At 38.7% G+C, this 18,672-nt stretch overlaps 1 protein-coding gene across 1 annotated transcript in view; it reads left to right on the top strand.

Moving 5' to 3' along the window:
* The window catches only part of rbks (ribokinase), a 56,362-nt gene that overhangs the window by 3,532 nt on the left and 34,158 nt on the right, over window positions 1-18,672 (top strand). Inside the window, exons 2-3 of the mRNA XM_004559256.3 lie at window positions 4,273-4,334; window positions 18,191-18,323. Of these exons, the coding sequence (XP_004559313.1) occupies window positions 4,276-4,334; window positions 18,191-18,323 (192 nt within the window). The 5' untranslated portion in view covers window positions 4,273-4,275. The remainder of the gene's footprint in view (window positions 1-4,272; window positions 4,335-18,190; window positions 18,324-18,672) is intronic.

Genomic DNA, 18,672 nt, shown 5'->3' with positions numbered 1-18,672 from the left:
GTTCAAGGTTGGCTAATAAGTACCTCTCTTCAAGGGTACAGCCCTTTATTTTAGCTTTAGTGACAAGCTGTTGTAACACTAAAAGTGCAGTAAAGGTTTTTGGTTTCTGAGAGTGTATTTAGCATGGAGTGAACATGTGAAAGACCTGAAATATGTCATTTCTTGTGCAAACAGAACAACCCTAACTTGCAAAATAAAAATGAAAGGTGATCACAAAGGCATAGAAATTATATCAGTGCACCGGGCGAGACCGTATGAGGGCAGTTTTGTCTGATTCACCACTGGGAATTTCCACCTTCCTGGGAGTGATTCACAGTCAGTCTCAAAGCATCCAGAAAAAACAGCCCCCCCCCCAAGAAATATGTTGAGCCAAAGTACTCTGGTGAAATTGTTTACTAGTTCAACTCTCAGCTTGAAGTTGGTCTAACTTAAGTGGTTAGGAGGTTATGACACCGGGAATTGAAATAAAACAAATGCAGCTAGCGTTTGTGTGTGGGTAGAGCTGGAAAAAGTGTCTATAATCTGAATGTATCTGAACATTTGTTATACAGATATGGTCATATCATTGCCATAAAAATAGTTTCCAGTTAAGCCAGACACTGGGAAGAATGCAGGCTCACAAGGGTTTTTACAGTTGATCCAAAAGTTTTTTCTTTGGGATTTTGTTTGCAGTTCAGTCTAAAACCAGAGTTAACAAAGTGCAGACTTTGTATCATTTTATGCAACCTGACACACAGTTACAAGACAAGAGTGCAATATTATACCTTTAATCATCTATAGGTTCATGTAGTGTGTTAATAATATAGCAAAACAGACAGAACTTTCAGTTTTATCTCTTATATTAGCTTGGATTTCTAAACTATTTACTAGCAAAAAAATGGAATATTACCCGCAAAACACAAAGCATCGTCCTCCATAGCTGAAAACTGAAGCCAACACAGAAACACCAAAAGCTGAAGTTTCTTCTAATGGTTACTGGAAGCTGATTTTAAAACTTAGTTAATCTCCATAGACTCACATATGCAATTTTAAAAGAGAAATAACAAATTTATAGCCTACTACAAAAAGCAGTCGTTATCTCTATAGCTAATTTCCTTCTTCATGGCAGCTGTACGTAGAGTGATTTTTTTTATAACTCAACTGCTCAGATTTTGGTAAAGCTTAAAATTGAGGGTGCTGTCACTGAGAGGTGGCTGTATCTGCTAAGGCCCCAGTCACACAGGCCTAGACCAGTCAGCAACCACCAGTTTCTAGAGAAAATGTGTATTACTCAACTGTTTGCCTAGTGGTCCCTGGAGGTTGTTGGCATATGCCAAATGACATCGGTTACAAAAGAGGAGCACTTGTTGTGATTGCTTTGGTTGTTAGCAGATTGTCTAAGTCACCCATAGTTTGCATGCAAGGTGCAGACCTTTCTGCAAATATTGCCATTTACTCTCTGAAGTGTACAAAATGTGCAGGTTTTATTTTGAAGGTGAATACTGACCATTCTGTGTTATACTTTCCACAGTTCCACTACCACTTGGCAAGTATTTTACAAGAGTTTGCAGGCATGTCGGTGTCTGTTGTGCAACCTCATAGTGACCAAAGCAATCAAAGATGTTTTTGAATCTACACTTTTTACCTCTTTCCAACCAATTTCAAACTAGTGACTACCAGCAAACTCCAGTAACTGGAACGTGCATTTTTCCCCTGTGTCCCATTTTTGCCAGATTGTTGCTGATTAGCCTCAAGACCTGTGTGACTGAGACCTAACTGTCTTCTAGGTTTTCACCTTAGCTAATTGTCACGAACAGTTAGGGATCTCTAGACCATGCTTGGGACTGCTGGTGCCTTTTTGAGTATTTTATTTATAATTATCTGAAAAATAATTACAGTAACATGATTTATTGTGTGACTATTTTTACCAGCAGATGGTCTATTCCAGGGGTCGGCAACATGCGGCTCCGGAGCCGCATGTTGCTCTTTAGTCCTTATAGTGCGGCTCCGTGTGGTTTGGGAAAATAAATTAGAAGTATTTAGCTGAAGTGTATTTTATTTATGTTAGTTATTTTTTAACTTGTAGTTCTAAATTGGAAGATTATTGTGATATTGAAATATAAAAATAAAATTATATTCTATTATTTTTTCATCGCTCTAAATAAGCGTCACACTCGCGGAAGCCGGTGTACCCGCCGAAACGCCGTGCATATATCAAGACTTTCAGCCTCAGGTAGGCCAATTATGGACCTTCGGATCCACATTATGTCACCACCGTGAACTATGTTAAAAACAAACACCGCTCACGCCTCACAGATGACAGCGTACAGTCCTGGGTAAAGATGTAAGTGACTTCGTACAGCCCCGATTTGCAGACGCTGTGCGCAGAGGTTCAGGAGCAGAAGTCCCATTATAAAGATATCACGGTAGAACCGATGATGTTTCTATCAACATGCTTTTCAGCATCTCTTTATTGACCACTTTTCACACACGGTTGCTGCAGGCATACAGCCGGCTGTAGCTTTTCAGCTCACAGCCCGACAACACAACAGCATAGATAGCACAGACGTTAAGGTGGCGAGGCGTGATTGCGGGTGTCGCTCAGGTGCGTCCGCCTCCCCTGCAGCGGCGCTGCAGACCACGCCCCGCTACACACATTAACCAGGTAAAATACATATTTAGGCAGAATTTTGCAAATATATATTTTTCTTATTTTTGCAGCATAGTGCTTTTTTTCCAATTATTTTTTAAAAGTCAGGTCAAGGCTCCAAAAGCCCAAAGGCGATATAAGGGTGGCGGCTCACAACAGTTTTTGTTTGCTACATGGATCATTTTAGTTCAGCTGGGTGTCTTTCCTTTTCTTATATTTCTTTAAGAGTTCAAAATGTGTTAATTACATAAATAATTTTCTCTGTAACATTTCATGGATTTCATAAGCAACACACTTTAGTTGTTCACACAAAGCATAAGGTAAAAAAAACAATATATACAGTGTTATCTTCATTTTAGATGTCAAAATGTATTTGCGGCTCCCAGTGTTTTCTTTTGCGTGGAAACCGGGTCCAAATGGCTCTTTGGGTGTTAAATGTTGCTGACCCCTGGTCTATTCTCTTGTTTTGGTAAATGAAGTTCTAGGATTTTATTTGGATGTTACTTATTAGCATTTGACCATTCGACAAATTAGCATTTGTCTGCATCTGTAGATGCAGTTTGTAAACCAAGCTAGCAAGCATCAGCATATTGCTTTGTATCCCACCTTCTTGTCCACATATTGTCATTCCAAGATGCAATAAACCAACATGGTGGCTGCAAAAATGCTAACACTGCTTCCAGAAAAATAACAATCTGCATCCTTCTTTCAAACACAGTCTGCGCTTAAAACAGCATGCATCATATTATTTTAAAAAAAGTGTTTAATATGTGTGAACCTCAATCACATGCTGGCTACACGCTAAAGTATCACTCATAAAAAAAATTTAAAAACTGCAGGTCTAAAATTGTATCACATTGTGCATGCGACTTTAATTACACTGTTTGTAGTGTTTAACATGCCCTTTCCTTAATGTGCTTTTTTTTTTTAACACATTTTGCAACACCTTTTTATAGCAAACGCTTAATATAAATGAAGTTTCTCACATTGGTCTGCTGAGCATCATAGCTCAGCTCAAGTTTAACTAGTAAGTGAGAATTTTGAAAGGGGTTCCCTGCTAATTCAAGTGGTCAGACAATGCAGTTCTTCACTGTAGTGAAGTTCTTGATGCCTGCAGAGAGAAGACACTATTCTGCAAGATGTGGGAGAGAGAATTGAGCCATCCTACAGCCAGCGGCCAAGCTTTCCAAGTCTTCCACTGCCTAGGAAGAGATTTGAAGAGATTAACACACTAGCATTAGCTCCCATACAAGCAGAGGATTGAATTAATTAAAGACTTTGCTGTGCTGCGGTGCATTCACATGGTGTAGCATTGAAACTGTCGCCACCCCACCCCCAGTAAGACTGGAATTTGTCCAACTCAGCCAGCCATGAATGCTCTATTTTTACCTTCTTCCTTGTTTCACTCAAGCTCATGCTAATGTGAGAGATAAATAAAATCAAGTGATTTTTGTTTGGAGGCTGTTGAGAAACTAGTTTACATATTTTGCCTGAAATGCCCCCATCAAGCTGCGGCTAAAGTCCTTCTGTCTGTTTTTTGAATGTTGTGAAATTCATTGAACAGTTAATTTAAATTGAGAAAGGGCAATTGTTCCTGTTGTAATAATACAACCGTATGTGTTTGTGTGGCTTTTAATCATCAGATCATGACTGAGAAGGTCTTTGATATTGTGGTGGTTGGCTCCTGTATGACTGACTTGGTGAGGTAAGTAGATTTAGTCCATTATTTAACTTTAAATCTGGTAAATCGATGATAGCATGTGAAACAAGTTGTTCCACTGACAATGATTATAAATCATCTTAAAATTTTATGAGAAGGCTAAATCTGGGTGCAGGAAACGCCTCTGCTTCCTCAGGTGGACCCAACAGGAAACAGCACATTACCATGTTAGGAAACTAATTTCAAAAATGTTCAGCAGACTTTGTCAAATTTGTGTCAAGTCCCGATGTGGCTTTGCTTATTAGTTAGAATTGTGGTCAGAGGTTTATGTAAGTGCATCTCATGGATGAACGTCATTGTAATTTTGGTCTTTTGATGATTTCTTTGAACTTTTCCAGGGTGGAATTAATAAGGAGCATACCCTTTAATGCCTGAAAAAAAACCAAGTATAAAAATATATATACAGGCTCACATGGTTAGAATATAATTTATTTTTTGATAGCTATCAACAAGCTTCTGGTTTAATTCTGGCTGGATATCTGACCACTCTTCTTGGCAGAACTGATCATGCAAATTGGTTGGTTTCCTGGCATGGATCCAGCATTTAGGCACAGTACACAATCAATAAATATATATGGCTTTAGGAAGACCATTCCAGAAGCTTAATGTTAGCCTGCTTAATCAACTTGTTTCACTGTGGACAGTAATGCTGGTGTTTCAGCAGTTTCCAGTTCATGGCAGGCTTAAGCTGTGGTGGTTTCTGGGTTGTTCCTGAACATCCTAACCAATTTCCTCTCACCTAAATGTAACAATTTGGGTCTTGTTCTAGACTTTGGCAAAGTGGTGACACATCTGTAACTTGTACTTATGAAACTTGGTTGAACTGATGACCTTGAAATCTGCGGTTGAATAGAAACAGCTACAAGAGACATTCCCAACTTGTGTAAATCTACAACTTACTTTCTTAAATCTTCAGTTTATTGGACTTTCCTATTGTTCTGAGTCAGTCAAGTGGGTGCTGTCAACCTAATTTATATGTTCATATTAAACAAGGGCAACAGGTCAAATAATCAGGTAAACAGATGGAAAGGTAATATCATTGTGAAGAGTGAAGCACTTCAGACTTCAGAATGATATGCTAAGGTGAGTTTTGGCTTTCTTGCCCATAAGTCTGCTTTGGATGACATAAATTTCGTCATCAGATAATGAGTGTGGACTTTGGGCAGATGTCGGTGTATCAGCTTCACATTTGCCTTCTGGGCAGACTTCAAGCTGATTTCATGACAGCATAACGTAAATAACTTCTGAGGGCAACAGCCAGTATTGGTGGGTCACAGCAATGGTCTCATATAAAAAGCCAAGACAAAACAAAGACTTTGAAAACAAGACTTCCTGTTCTGCATGCAAGTCTTTTAGTGCAGTCTGATTATGATTGCAGACAAAGTCTGAAAAACTGAGTTGTATCAGATTATAGCCAAAGATTTCAAGATTGTGTTTCATCCATTGCATTCCTGTTTTCCACGGTTAATCTGCCTGCAGCCTGTTCAAACGTCAGTGCTACTCCATCAACAAATGGAAACCAAGACCCAGGTTTCCTACAGATTGTGCATATTTAAATGCATATAACTGTTTATATAAATTTGTTTTGAAGCTGTAAATCTGCCACCATTATCAGTGTAAACTGTAAAAGCTCAGGCTTAGCAACAGTAACTCAGAGGATGCACCTCAGAAAACAGTCAATTGTCTTTGCTTGTTTCCCTTTATTATTATTAACCACTGCAGCCAGCCTTTTCCTCCAGGGATTTTATTTTGACATGCACGCCTGATGGAAAATATGGCATAAGGGCTTAGGGGTGTTTTCCATCAGCCTGAAATGGTCTGCAAAGTCTTCCTACACTGGAATAGAGGAAGTGTTCTAAAGTTAGACAATGCTGCTGCATTTTCAGTATTTGTCCTAAAAGCCCCCTGAGTTACAGGAAACATCAGCAGTGTGCGTGTGTTTGGCTCAACGGCTTTCAGGCCATTAGGCAGTAATAAAGGGCAGGCTCCAGGTTCTAATCCGTCTATTAGATTGCAAAACACGTTCATATTGGACTGAAGAATGCTGCCATCAGCTTTCATGGCATTTTTAAAAACACATGATTTTTTTTAAGTGAATCAAAATTTTAAAAAAAAATAGACAGCAGAGAACTGAATTAAATGGAAATAATTTAAATTATTGAGCAAAAAGTTGTAGGCTGATGTTTTAGTTTTGTACGCCTACCCTTTCCCAGCATTTTTGTAACTACAATTTTTGAAAAGACCAGTAAAAGTAATAAATTAAAAACAAGGAAATAAACAAGATAAAAACAAATGTTCAGTAAACAATGGTTATCATACCTCAGTTTGTTTAGCTCTTGATTTTTAGCTTGTCAGTTGGTACATAAAAAGCGAATCTATTAGTCTAAGATATACAAATGATTAAAGCGCACGTTTTATGTTACTGTTATTTGTAAGTAGATGTTTTTTTTAAATCTTGGACTTTACAAGTCCAGCTTTGAATGATTCACAGTTCAAAATAATCCTTATTTATTGTATGGTGCTTCCTTAGAGAATTCAAAGGCCTTTATATTCCAAATCTAAGTCATGTACAATAACCAACAAGAGACCGGTGATGTATAAAGTCTTATGGAGGCGCTAGATTGTGTAAACGCAATATTCTTGTAGCATCTCTTGCATTTTCTTCAGCACAGAGGACGGCCTGTTTTCATGAAAAATCGGTTGGAACTTCTCTAATTTAAATGAGACAATGTGTGGCAAGAAGTGTCATTTGTGCTTTTACAATGATTCGTAATTGATGAATATCTTTCCAGCTTTATCAAAATTAAAAACTCCCTGGCACATCCAAAGAGTCTCACACGAATGCTTTGTCTCATCATTATATATTCTGATGAGTTTTAAAGTCATTCTCTTTAATTTGTGTTTGCAGTAAAAAATGCTGTAGGGGTGAAGCAATAAGATCAGCTAGAAAAGAGAGCATCTAACTGGGCCCTGTGCTGTGAAGCAGGTTCAGCATACCCAGAATATCTTTTGCTTATCTGGCTTCACTTACTCGAACCAATCAGGTTAAGCGATCATAAAAAGCTAAATTTTACCACCTCAATAAGTGAACATAGGGTCCACCTCAGGTCTGCCTCTGGTTTTACAACAGAAAGGAAACTAAAATGCTGAAAAATATGACGAGATTAAACATATTGTACTGAAAGCAACAAAGCTGCTGCAGACAAAGCAGCAGAGTGTGCCGCGTGAGAGAGTGTGAGAAAGGAGAAAAGTATGGAAATAAAAATGCTCTATGAACGTGTGAGCACTTGACGACAAAAGAAAAGTTGGAAAAAATGTCAACTGTGTAAGTTAATGCTAAAGTGAATCTATATTTCCTACTGATGCTCTTTTTGAAGGACAAAAACTTGATTTAATCTCTTAATATGCACTCACTGAAGTCCGGGTGATCTTCCAGGAGTAGTGACTCTATTTTGCAGTATTCTGAATTATTCAGTAGGCAGTGATTACATGCTTGTCAGTCTTTTACCTCGAACACAATCTGCCCTTGAGTAGGTTAGGTCTGCAGTGTAAGTTACCATGGCGATGTGAACCACCTGCATAGCAGAGAAAACTCCATGTTCCATGGAGAGGACCAAATCCTGCTGTGTCGTATAGACCTGCAAACACAAATGACAGATTGGTTGAAATGTGTGTAGTAAATAGATTAATAATGTTTATGATGACTTAGTTTCATACAACTTGGATCATAGAGAAGCAGACAGAAATTATGGATGCATGTATTAGCCTGAATTATGCATTACAAACTTGATGGTCAACCAAATTATGAGTTTCCACAAATCAAAATCGTTATTTATCCCTTCCTCTAATTGGCATCATTTTACAAACAAATGAAGGCTTTTAAAGCATTCTGAATCCTAGGTTCACATGTACATACAGTATGCTCATGTTTATTAGGAACATTCATCACTGTAATAATACATATGTGACCAAAAATAAAGAAAATCAGAGTATGTCCACTTAATTTCTGGTCTAAAAGGTGGGACCATCTGATGGTAAATTCAAGTCAAACTGTGCAGATGATCTGGTATAATTCCTGCTTGCTAAAATGTCAGCGTTGCATCATCCTCGTACGTGGTGAAATTTGTTGAGCCAAATAGGATCCATTCCCACAATCATTAGTCATCAACTGCAGCACAATGGGTTAGTTTGAAACAATTTGTCATCCTCTTTTACCAGAACCTTTGCAAGCAAATGACACAATCTCAAAAGGCATATAAATCAGCTGTGATGGCAAAAGTCTCAGTGGGCTCCAGCCAACTAAATGTCTTCCTCTCAGCGTGAAGAAGTGTGGAGATCGCGCAACAGTTTGTGTCATGCTGCGTCTTTTATATTTTTATGTGAAAAACATATATGACTGACAGGTGAGGGGAGCAATAACTGTCATGACTGTCACCTGCATGCCAACGACTGAAGCTCTGAATAAACAACAAACAAAATATGAGCTGCAGAAAAAGTTTCATAGCAGCTTTGCACAAAGTTGTCGCTTGACTGTCCACACTTATCAGAAACACATGCCTTCTCCTACTGCGAGTTTTTTTGGGAAAGGAAAGGCACTTTTTGGTTGCTCATTAGCAATTCAAGCAGTGACTTTCTGCTTTGAAGGGCAGGAGATGTCAATTAAGGCTCTAATAAGCTAATGGGAAATGGCCTGTTTTTGGTGGCAGGGAGTGTGTGTGTGCGCGCGTGTGTGTGTGTGTGGTGGGGCTTTTTTGGATGGAGATCAGAATGTGGATAGGGGAATACATTTGCAGCCCTTCAAAGTGATATGCATGACTTTGAAGTTAGAAATCCAGTTGTCTTGAACAGCCAGTGTTTGGGTGGCAGTACAATTAACTGACAGACAGCAGAGGCGCACACGCACACACACGCTCCTTTTCTTTTTGCTTCTGCCATATAAACACCCAAATGTAAGGCAGATTTCTGCAGTGTTTAGTTTCAAATGCATCCATCAGGCTGTGCATGTTGTTAGGCAGTAAAAGGTTGTGTTTGATTGGCTGCAATCTGCAGCGCACAGAGAAGAGGTGCAGAGCGGTTCAGGTTTTGAACCCATTGTCAAAGCCATACAGTGCCCCCTACAGCTCACTGAGGTATTGTTATTATTTTTTATTTTAGCTTCCATTTTTAGGCTATTTAGATCAAATTGCTTTCATAAGGGTGAAGTGGCCAAGGTAGAAACCATACAAATTCAAAACATATTAGAAGCGTAACAAATATAATGTAAGATACAAGATATACAACATGATGGTCTAAAACCTGCCACAAGAGATACTCTTAAATACACAATATGCCCTCTTCAATACATTTATTATGATTCTTTTAAATTTAACAACACAAGTAACCATAATCCAAGGTTCAAATCCAAGCTTAGATTTTTATGAAAAATATTGCATGTGCAAGGTGAGTAATAAAAAAAATGCTGTTTTCCCTTATATATCATAACCTGGAATAAAAAGCATGTTAGACTGCTAACTTATCCAGCATTGCTTTATGGATAAAAATGTAACAGTGCTTTTTCCTGTGAGCAGTCACTAATGCCTAACTAAGTAAGAAACTTTGCAGTTGTAAAGGAAAAAAGAGATTCACAGTAGACTGAATCACCACTCTGTAAAAATGATATCACCAAAAACAATTATCGGCAGGAAAGGAGCTTTTTTTGAGGAGTTATTCTAAGGAGACAGAAGCCTGAGTATCCTAACATTTTCATGGATTAAATCCAAAATACACCACGTCTCGTCCTTTCAAAACAAATTATATGGTTTCTTTATTGTTTTTACAAGGGCTCATGTAAATCATGTATTGTATATTTTATGCTGAACTTCTTACATTTTTGCCCGGGTAAGTAGCTCTATTTATATTATAAAAAAAAGAAAATAAAACCAAAACAGCACCAAAAACTGAATTAAAATCCAAATTCAGAATACAACTGTAATAAGTTGGGTTATCTTTTTTGTTTTTTAAATGACTCATTCAGTCAGTTAACTGCCAAATTGGTCTGACAAAAGGTTTTGGTGATCATTGTCTAAGATATTCAAATTCAAATTCAAATTTTATTCGTCACGTACACAGTCATACACAGTACGATATGTAGTGAAATGCTTGGACAATGGATATGACAGGATACACTTAATCTCAAAAGTTGGAAAATCCCTGTTCTCTGCAGCCAAAACAGTAAAACAACAACAACGAAAAACCTTAATAAAAATAGGGTAGCACTATAAAATACAATATGAGCAAAAAGTAAAGCAAAAAGGGAAATACTCAAGTTAAAGCTGAAAGAACTGAATACAATAAAATAACTAAAAAACATAGAATGACTTGAAGTAAATGAATAAAAACTGTTTAATAAATGTAGTAGAAACTTAGATGTGTAATTCAATAACTCTGTTGCTTTCGTGATAGTAGGAATTTAAAGAAGATGTCCTAAAAAACTGAATATAGTACAATAACATTGCTTCATAAAATAAAACAAAAAAAAAAAAGCTGACACTCGGACTGAACGAGAACAAACACAACTACAAACCATGCAGATTGGATTTTTGGTTGTTTTATGCCTTTAGCTTTAGATATCATTTTATCATGGTGATCAATTTGGGTATTTTATATACAGTCATATGGAAATGAATGTACGGCATCTTTTATTTCAGTAGCTTATAGAATCACCTAGAACAGCAATATCTTGAAGTTATCTTTTTATGTATGACTTTACTATTGTTCTCACATCATTTTGGGGGACGTTTGGCCAACACCTCTCAATGCTACTTTAGTTAAAAAGATGCCTGGGTATTTTTCCATTCACAGCTCCTTTAGAATCCCATCACAGCACTTTGGTTGGATTGAGGTTTGCACTTTTAATTGGGCCATGGCAACAACTTGATTCTCTTTTTCAGCTGTTCTGTTATAGATTTGCTGCTGTCGATTCAATTTCTGCAAGGTACCCAGGTCCTGTGGCTGCAAAACAACACCAAATTATCACCCCACCACCACTGTGCTTGACAGATAGTATGAGGTGTTTGTGCTGATAAGCTGTGCTATTTGTTTTTGCAAATGTGCCATTGGACTTTATGGCCAAACTGTCATGAATCGCTGTGCGGCAGGCAGGAGTTGGACCCAAAATGCAGGACTCACAGACTCGGGGAGGTGAACTCAAAACACAGCTTTATTTGCTGGTAGAACAAACATACAAAACTAGACTAAACTGGGAAACCATAAACTAAGAACTCACAGGGAGACACAGGGAGATCCACACACAGCATGAGGGACGACGCGACACTGACTCAGAGAAACACAGGGTTTAAATACACTGGGAAGTAACGAGGGGAATGAGACACAGAAGGAGGGCACAGCTGGGAGAAATCAGGACTGACGAGACAAGCAAAGCAGGACGCATTCACATGAGACACGGACCATCAAAGTAAAACAGGAAGTATCACACAGAGACGCGAACTTGACACAGTGGAGACAGCAACTAAGAAATACAGAGACATAAACCATAAGGCAGAGGTCTAAGAACCAAAATACACAGGGAAATACTCAGCTGGGAACACAAGAGACTAGACTAGAGAGAGTAACAAAAAACCAACCATGAGAACATAATGCACAATGCAGAGTGACAGAAAACAAGAAACTCAAACATGCAAAGACACACAATTACACAGAACAGAGGGGACACAGAGAGACATGAAGGGCAAGGGATCAAAACTAGAAGCCATAGAATAAATCACACACAAGTACAATAATACAAAAATCACAAAGAACTAAAAACGCTGGGTCAGGAGACCCAGGACCGTGACACAAACATCTCCATTTTAGTCTCATATGTCCAAAGGACATTATTCCACAAGTCTTGTGGTTTGTTTAGATGCAACTTTCTACACTTAAGCTGCCTTGCTGTGTTCTTTTACAGAGAGGAGGTTTTCTACTGGCAACCCTTTCAAACAAGCCATAATTGTTCAGTCTTTCTATAAATGTACTGTCATAGTCTCATAAACTTTAACATATAACATGCTAACAGAGGCCTGTAAACTCTAAGATATAGCTCTTTAGATTTTTTGTTACTCTAAGCATCCACTCTGGGGAAGATCAGCAGCTGTCCTGAATGTTTTCCTCCTGTAAATAATCTTTTTCACATAGAGCGATGGATGTTACATTGTTTGGCATAGCCTTGTAACCTTTGCCTTATTTCTTGGTGGGCAGCAGCAACTGAAGATCATTGGTGATATCTTCCTCCTTGAAAACACCAGACCTGCAACACTTAATACATTTCTATGAAAACAGTAAGAATGTACTTCATTTCTTAGCAGTCTTGGAGTTACTGAGAAATAATATATATTACATTACTGTTTTTTGTAAGTAATACTTAATGACTCCCTGAAGAAAGTCATTTGTCACACTTCTCATTGTTAACAGTTAATAAAATCACAAATTTCTACCTTAATGAAGACATGCATACAATCTTTCTTGGAGTGTTTAAGCATTAACACAAAGCTGTAACACACAGCAAAGTTGAAAGCCCAAAGACGCTTCAAATTGATCGCTCTAGCTTTTAATGGTAGAAACGGATGCTTCTTTACTACAAACCTGAGTGCTTATTGTTGCTTTTGTTACTTGCTGAAGAACAAGCTCCACTGGGCTGGAGGTCAGCAAGCACTCAGCTTTTAACATCACTCATCACTCTGTGCAAAAGGCTCGAGCCAACCTTCATGTCTTTAATTTTGCTTAAAAAATAGGAGAAATTAAAGAGCCGTACTACTTCAGCCAGCTCTGCCTGTTTCCCCTCCTTAAGGATGGGTTCTTGATAGGCATTCTCCACTGAAACCATTTCTTATGAGGCTTCAGTGCCATAGGAATCTCTCAGGTCTGTGTCAGGCCTTGAGAACATTTTTTCAATACTGTTCATCTGCTGTAGATATTTTTTAGTACTGCTACTTATTATGCCCTCCACTTCTCCACTTCCCTGAATTTTTTAAGAACACATTGCACACCAGGCAGAGGTATGCTAAATGTTCAGTTCTTAGTAGCTGTAGATACAACTAAAGGAATGGGAACAACATATATGTTTTTTGTGATATTCTGCTAGTAACAAATTGCTTAAAGACCTTCAGAAACCCTGGAGAGTTCTTGCTTCTTGGAAGCCAAATATAACAAAATGATGGGTAAGGCCTACACAGGAATAAAACGATGTACATTTAATGTTTAAGCTAAGAATATGAGATGAGGAAAAACATATGTATTGCTAAACTTTAGACATTCTAGCAAATCATCATAAAGGTTAATTTTATTATTTGTATTTCCCGTGTTCTGAAATTGTTGGTTTGCCAAGCCTGATATAGACCACCACGTAAAAAATGGCATCACACATGTGACTCCAACAAATGGTGTGACCACACAAATATAAACACCCACGTATACTCACACACTGCACCTCTTGTTGGTGGAGCATTTCGCCATGTCCATGTAAGGTATGCTGTCCTCACTCAGCCTGTTCTTTGTTAAATCTGCTCACCTTGTTCTGATTTACTGGAACGTCAGCTAAAAGGACCTTTGTGGACAAGGAGAATTATATAAGATGAGCACATAATATTATCCTCTGAGCCATGCGTGAACTTGGAAAAACAACCACTTGTCTGAGTCATAATAAGAGCTGAAGGTCATTACACTTCAGTTAAAATGTTTATTATGTTTAATACAACCACCCAATATCCACTGTTCTGTAGTTTAATAAAGTTTCAATTAATAAAAATGAAAGCATGACCTCCCTCATCCTATTTTGCAAGTTCACTTTGGAAGTTGTGCTTGGAACTGGAAAGACATTTCTAACTTTCCCCAGAAAACCCCCCAGAAAAATCTAAACAAAAACATCATATCAGCTTGTTTTTGTCCATGTCTGCTTCCCCCCTGTTGCTCACCAGCAGCTGAGAAATGACTTTAATGGAGATGGAGGGAGAGGGAAATGAGGGCCAGCCTGAAAGCAAACACTTCACGTCACTGCACACCTGCTTTTGGCCTCTTGGTTCCGTGGGAGAAAATGCACTAAGGTTGCACTTTAGCACATAACCGCCCTGTTTGTTTGGTACACTCACCGCAGACAACAATAGCTAAGTGTCTCTCTGGGCTTGAACAGGCGTGGGTGGGTTTATTTAGGAATTTGGAAATCTGTTTATCTTACCTGTCACTCATCCGGCTTCAGGTGGCTGTCGGCCAAATGTGGAGTAAGACCGTCATCCACAATAGTTAGGCTCATTACTTATTTATTCATTTTTTTAACAGTTTTTGGAAAGCCAAATTGGCACTTTGTCACTAACATCAGTTTCCTGAATGTTTTGATTAAAAATGAAATTTGGGCATTGATAAGGGACCTTTGTAGGAAGGATGCGGATTAATGCTCTTCCACACAGCCTTTAAACCGTTCAACACAACAAGAAATGTTAGCCATTTCACTAGCTACACCACAGTATGACTCCGTATTATTGCAAAAATAACTGCATGTTATAGATGCCTGTTGCCACTGTTAAGTCATCCATCTGTTTAAGCTTTGACTTTAGCTTTGTAACCATCACCATCTCAACACAACAACACAGGGTCAACAGAGAGACATGGATACCTGTTAATTAGTGCTATATAACGGATTAATAAAAACCAAAGATTTCTCCCAACAAAACTGGAAATCTTAGACATCTGTTAGTACAGTTAGAAAGTAATATTATTTGTCAGGCAACTGCATCCAAAATGCACCAACACTACAGTCATGGTATAGCGGACCAGTTCAGTGACTCTAGTTAACAGAGGTGAAGCCTTACAGAGTCCGAAGCGATAAATAAAAGTAGCTCTAATCCTAAAAATGCAAACCTTAATAAAATGTAAATGCATGAGTTATTGAAAGAAACCATCAATCATGGACTTTTTACGAAGGAAGAAATTAACTGTAGAGACCAAAACTACTTTTGTAGCAGGCTTTAAACATGTTAAGTTTTAGTCAACAAAATTCAGAAAAAGTCTGGTATGTTTGTTTATTTACTACAATCTGACATTTTTATTTGCCTCTACCATCTTGTGCCATCCCTTTAAATATTATTGTTGTAACTCTATTGTAAGACTTGCACAAAATGCGCTTTCAATGCAGCTATTTCACTATGGAGTTATTACATTTATTTTAAAGTGTTGTGTTTTGTGTTGTAGTTTTGCCATGCATACCATACATATCAGTTTTTTGGTAACTTAGAATAATTATAGGGGGTTATTTATCAGGGGCAAAGTTTAAGAAATTCCAACTGGTAATACAGCAAAAACAAAACACTGTAAAGGAGGCTGACGCACAGTCATTTAGACGTCTTGGTCTCTGTAAATATTTGCATCACATCTCCATGAAACTGTCTAAATAAAACTATGGGGATTTCTGTATTTTGTATGCTACTCTGGTCTTCCACAAATGCCTCTTTGGACACTTTTTATTTATGCTTTCCCCTTGCTCCAACTGGCTCCAGAGCCTAGTTCTTTTATAGGTTACATCTGTTAGGAAAAGTTTTCTCTCTCACCACTGTCACCAGGTGCTGCTCCTACAGTATCACTGAGTTTCAATTATGTTTTAAAGCACCCTATGATGACTCTTGCATTGCTTTGGTACTAGAATTTAGAGTGGACTTTTATTTTTGCTCACTTCCAGCTCCTTATTTTTATTCCTGTGTTCTAATTAGAGTAGCTTTGAGTGATTCACACTTCGAAATAATCCTTATTGTTCTATTATTGCATCTTGCTACAGCCCCTCAGTTCATCCAGTCTGAAAAAAGCCCTTTTAGATCCTCTCCCTTTGAAGGTCACTCTCCCTTTAAGCCAGATGTCTTCTGATTGGCTGCCCCTGGTATGTGCAACATTTGAACAGGAGGTGGGTGGGGCATCTGTGTGCCTTAGATGACCTTATAAGGGCAATGTTCCCAGTGACAGTGTACAGAGCCAGGAGGAAAAAAAACTGTGTGAAATTAATGGTGCATTCCTGAATTAGTCTGAAATTCCATGTTCCCAGTTGAAATTTTGTGGAACGCCCCCTGAACTCAGGTTTCCCACTCGGAAAGTCAGAGCAGACTCACAATGCATCAATTTAGGAATGATGGCACCCCTGAATGTAAACAGTAGTAGAACTGTACACTTCTGCTTATCCTTATCATCTGTGATACATTATATAAATATGGATATAGGTACATAGATATTGCAAGGTTTTGCAAGCAACAAGTTAGCTTGGCTGTCTGACATCAGGAGACAGCTTGCCTGGGCTTAAGGTGTGTTTTGATTTGGTAATCTATGCAAATAAAACAAAGTCTCTGAATGGCACATTGCGGTTCAGAGGTGGTTTTCTGTCAAACTGTTTCTGGGATTTTCTTTTGCCACTGTGAGCTGTGAAACCTCGCGGTGAGCCTCTGTGCTACCAAAACAAACTGTCTTAATGGCAGATGACATGACTGCCTCCCTTTTCTTTCTAGCTTCTGTATTGTAATGCTGACTTTGTGATTTTTTTCTTTCTGCCTTTTTTGCCTTTAGGCACAAAAAAAAATCACATTTCAGATTTCTTCTTCTGGGTTTTTGACACTTGATTAAAATGTGTCAGTGTCAGTGCTGTTCTTATTCAAGAGTTGCATGGTGCTGACACAGGTGGGAAACTTTTTAAAAAAGGTGTGTGTGTGTGTGTGTGTGTGTGTGTGTGTGTGTGTGTGTGTGTGTTTTATGTGTTAAACCTTTGTTCTGTTTCCTTCTTACCACGTTTTAGCCTGACTGACCTTACATCCAGTTATAGCCTGGGGTATGTCAGTTGTTTTCACACGGTTGTGCAAAAACAGCAGCATTTAGAACAACCTCTAGTGTTTGCCACCGGCTTCTCAGTTACTGGAAATCCTGGGATTGAGTGAACTTACTGTAACAGCACACCTGCCACAAACACGCTGACATACACACACAAACGTGCACAAAGGCACGAAAAAGAGCAACAACAGGGAGGAAAACAAGTTTATGACAACATTTTGCCACCCGCAAACCCTTTGGCCTCAGTCCAGCACTGCCCAGAGCCAAACCGCAGAGTCCTGACATACAACATGAAGCTGTCTGCTGTCTATGCACTGTTACTCATTACCCATTCTGGCTCTGTGATTGGAAGAATTAGGGCACAGACAGCTCCTCCTGAGGGCACCCACCTGTGGCATATCAACCTCGAGGGCAGGGGCTGGACTTGACCAAATCTCATGACTCAGGCGTTACGTGCACAGCCAGTGTCAAGTTGAGACATCTGTGGGATTCAATGGTTGCATCATTTGCAAATTTGGAGACACTTGTATTGGCACATCTGGCTGAATGTCTAGGTACAAAAGTACATTTTAAATCTATAAAGCAAGTTTCTTTTTGAAAAAAGACAGGGAAAAAACACTGAAGGAAACAAGTTTCCATTCATTCCAGCAATGTTTGCATTAAGTTGACCTCTCAGTGAAAGACCTTCAAAAGATATAATCCTCAGCAGACTCCACAAAAAAACTTTGTTTGTGTGGTTTTGCACGCTTTGCAGTGATAAATAAATAGCTTAACTAGGGAAGGATTTGAGCCCTGAAGGGTTTTCTTCACATTTTGACACTCGCAGTGCCAAACAAAACATTTTTTTTAACTTTGATGGAAGGTTTTCCAACTGTTATGTGCAGTATGAAGAGATGAAAAAAACCAACCAAAGCATTCCTTCAAGTAGAGGAATCCTTCATTTTTTATTTTCCCAATCCCATGAGGGGTTTCTCTTTGTAAATACTATAGTTACACACTGTGTTTTCTCTCAGCAAGGCACCAAGGCTACCCAAAGCAGGGGAAACCATCCATGGTCACAAGTTCTTCATCGGTTTTGGAGGAAAGGGGGCCAACCAGTGCATACAGGCTGCCAGACTTGGAGTCAAAACTGCTATGGTCTGCAAGGTATGGCACCCCAGTCAAAGTTTGGAGTTTTTGTTGGATTTTAGCATTAATACGTGTTCTCTCTTTTTAAAAAGAAACACTTTTTCTTGTCCACCCTTTGGCTCGTCCACATCTTACTCAGTGCAGATAATCAGCCATCAGCTACCAAAGCCCACCAACTATTTAACAACTCTTCAAAACCTTTTAGCTTCGTTCACACTTCAGTCATTTCACTCCATCGACTCTCCATCCTTCATTTTCTCTTGATCAATACCGTACCACATGCATACGCCCACCTACACTTGCGCGCCTTCAAACAAGCTTATTCCCATATCGTGCAACCCTGAGTCTCCAATCAGTAAGCTCAGCA

This window comes from Maylandia zebra, linkage group LG19, assembly GCF_041146795.1.
Source record: "Maylandia zebra isolate NMK-2024a linkage group LG19, Mzebra_GT3a, whole genome shotgun sequence".
Classification (NCBI taxonomy): domain Eukaryota; kingdom Metazoa; phylum Chordata; class Actinopteri; order Cichliformes; family Cichlidae; genus Maylandia; species Maylandia zebra.
This window is presented reverse-complemented; position numbering and strand designations above follow the sequence as displayed.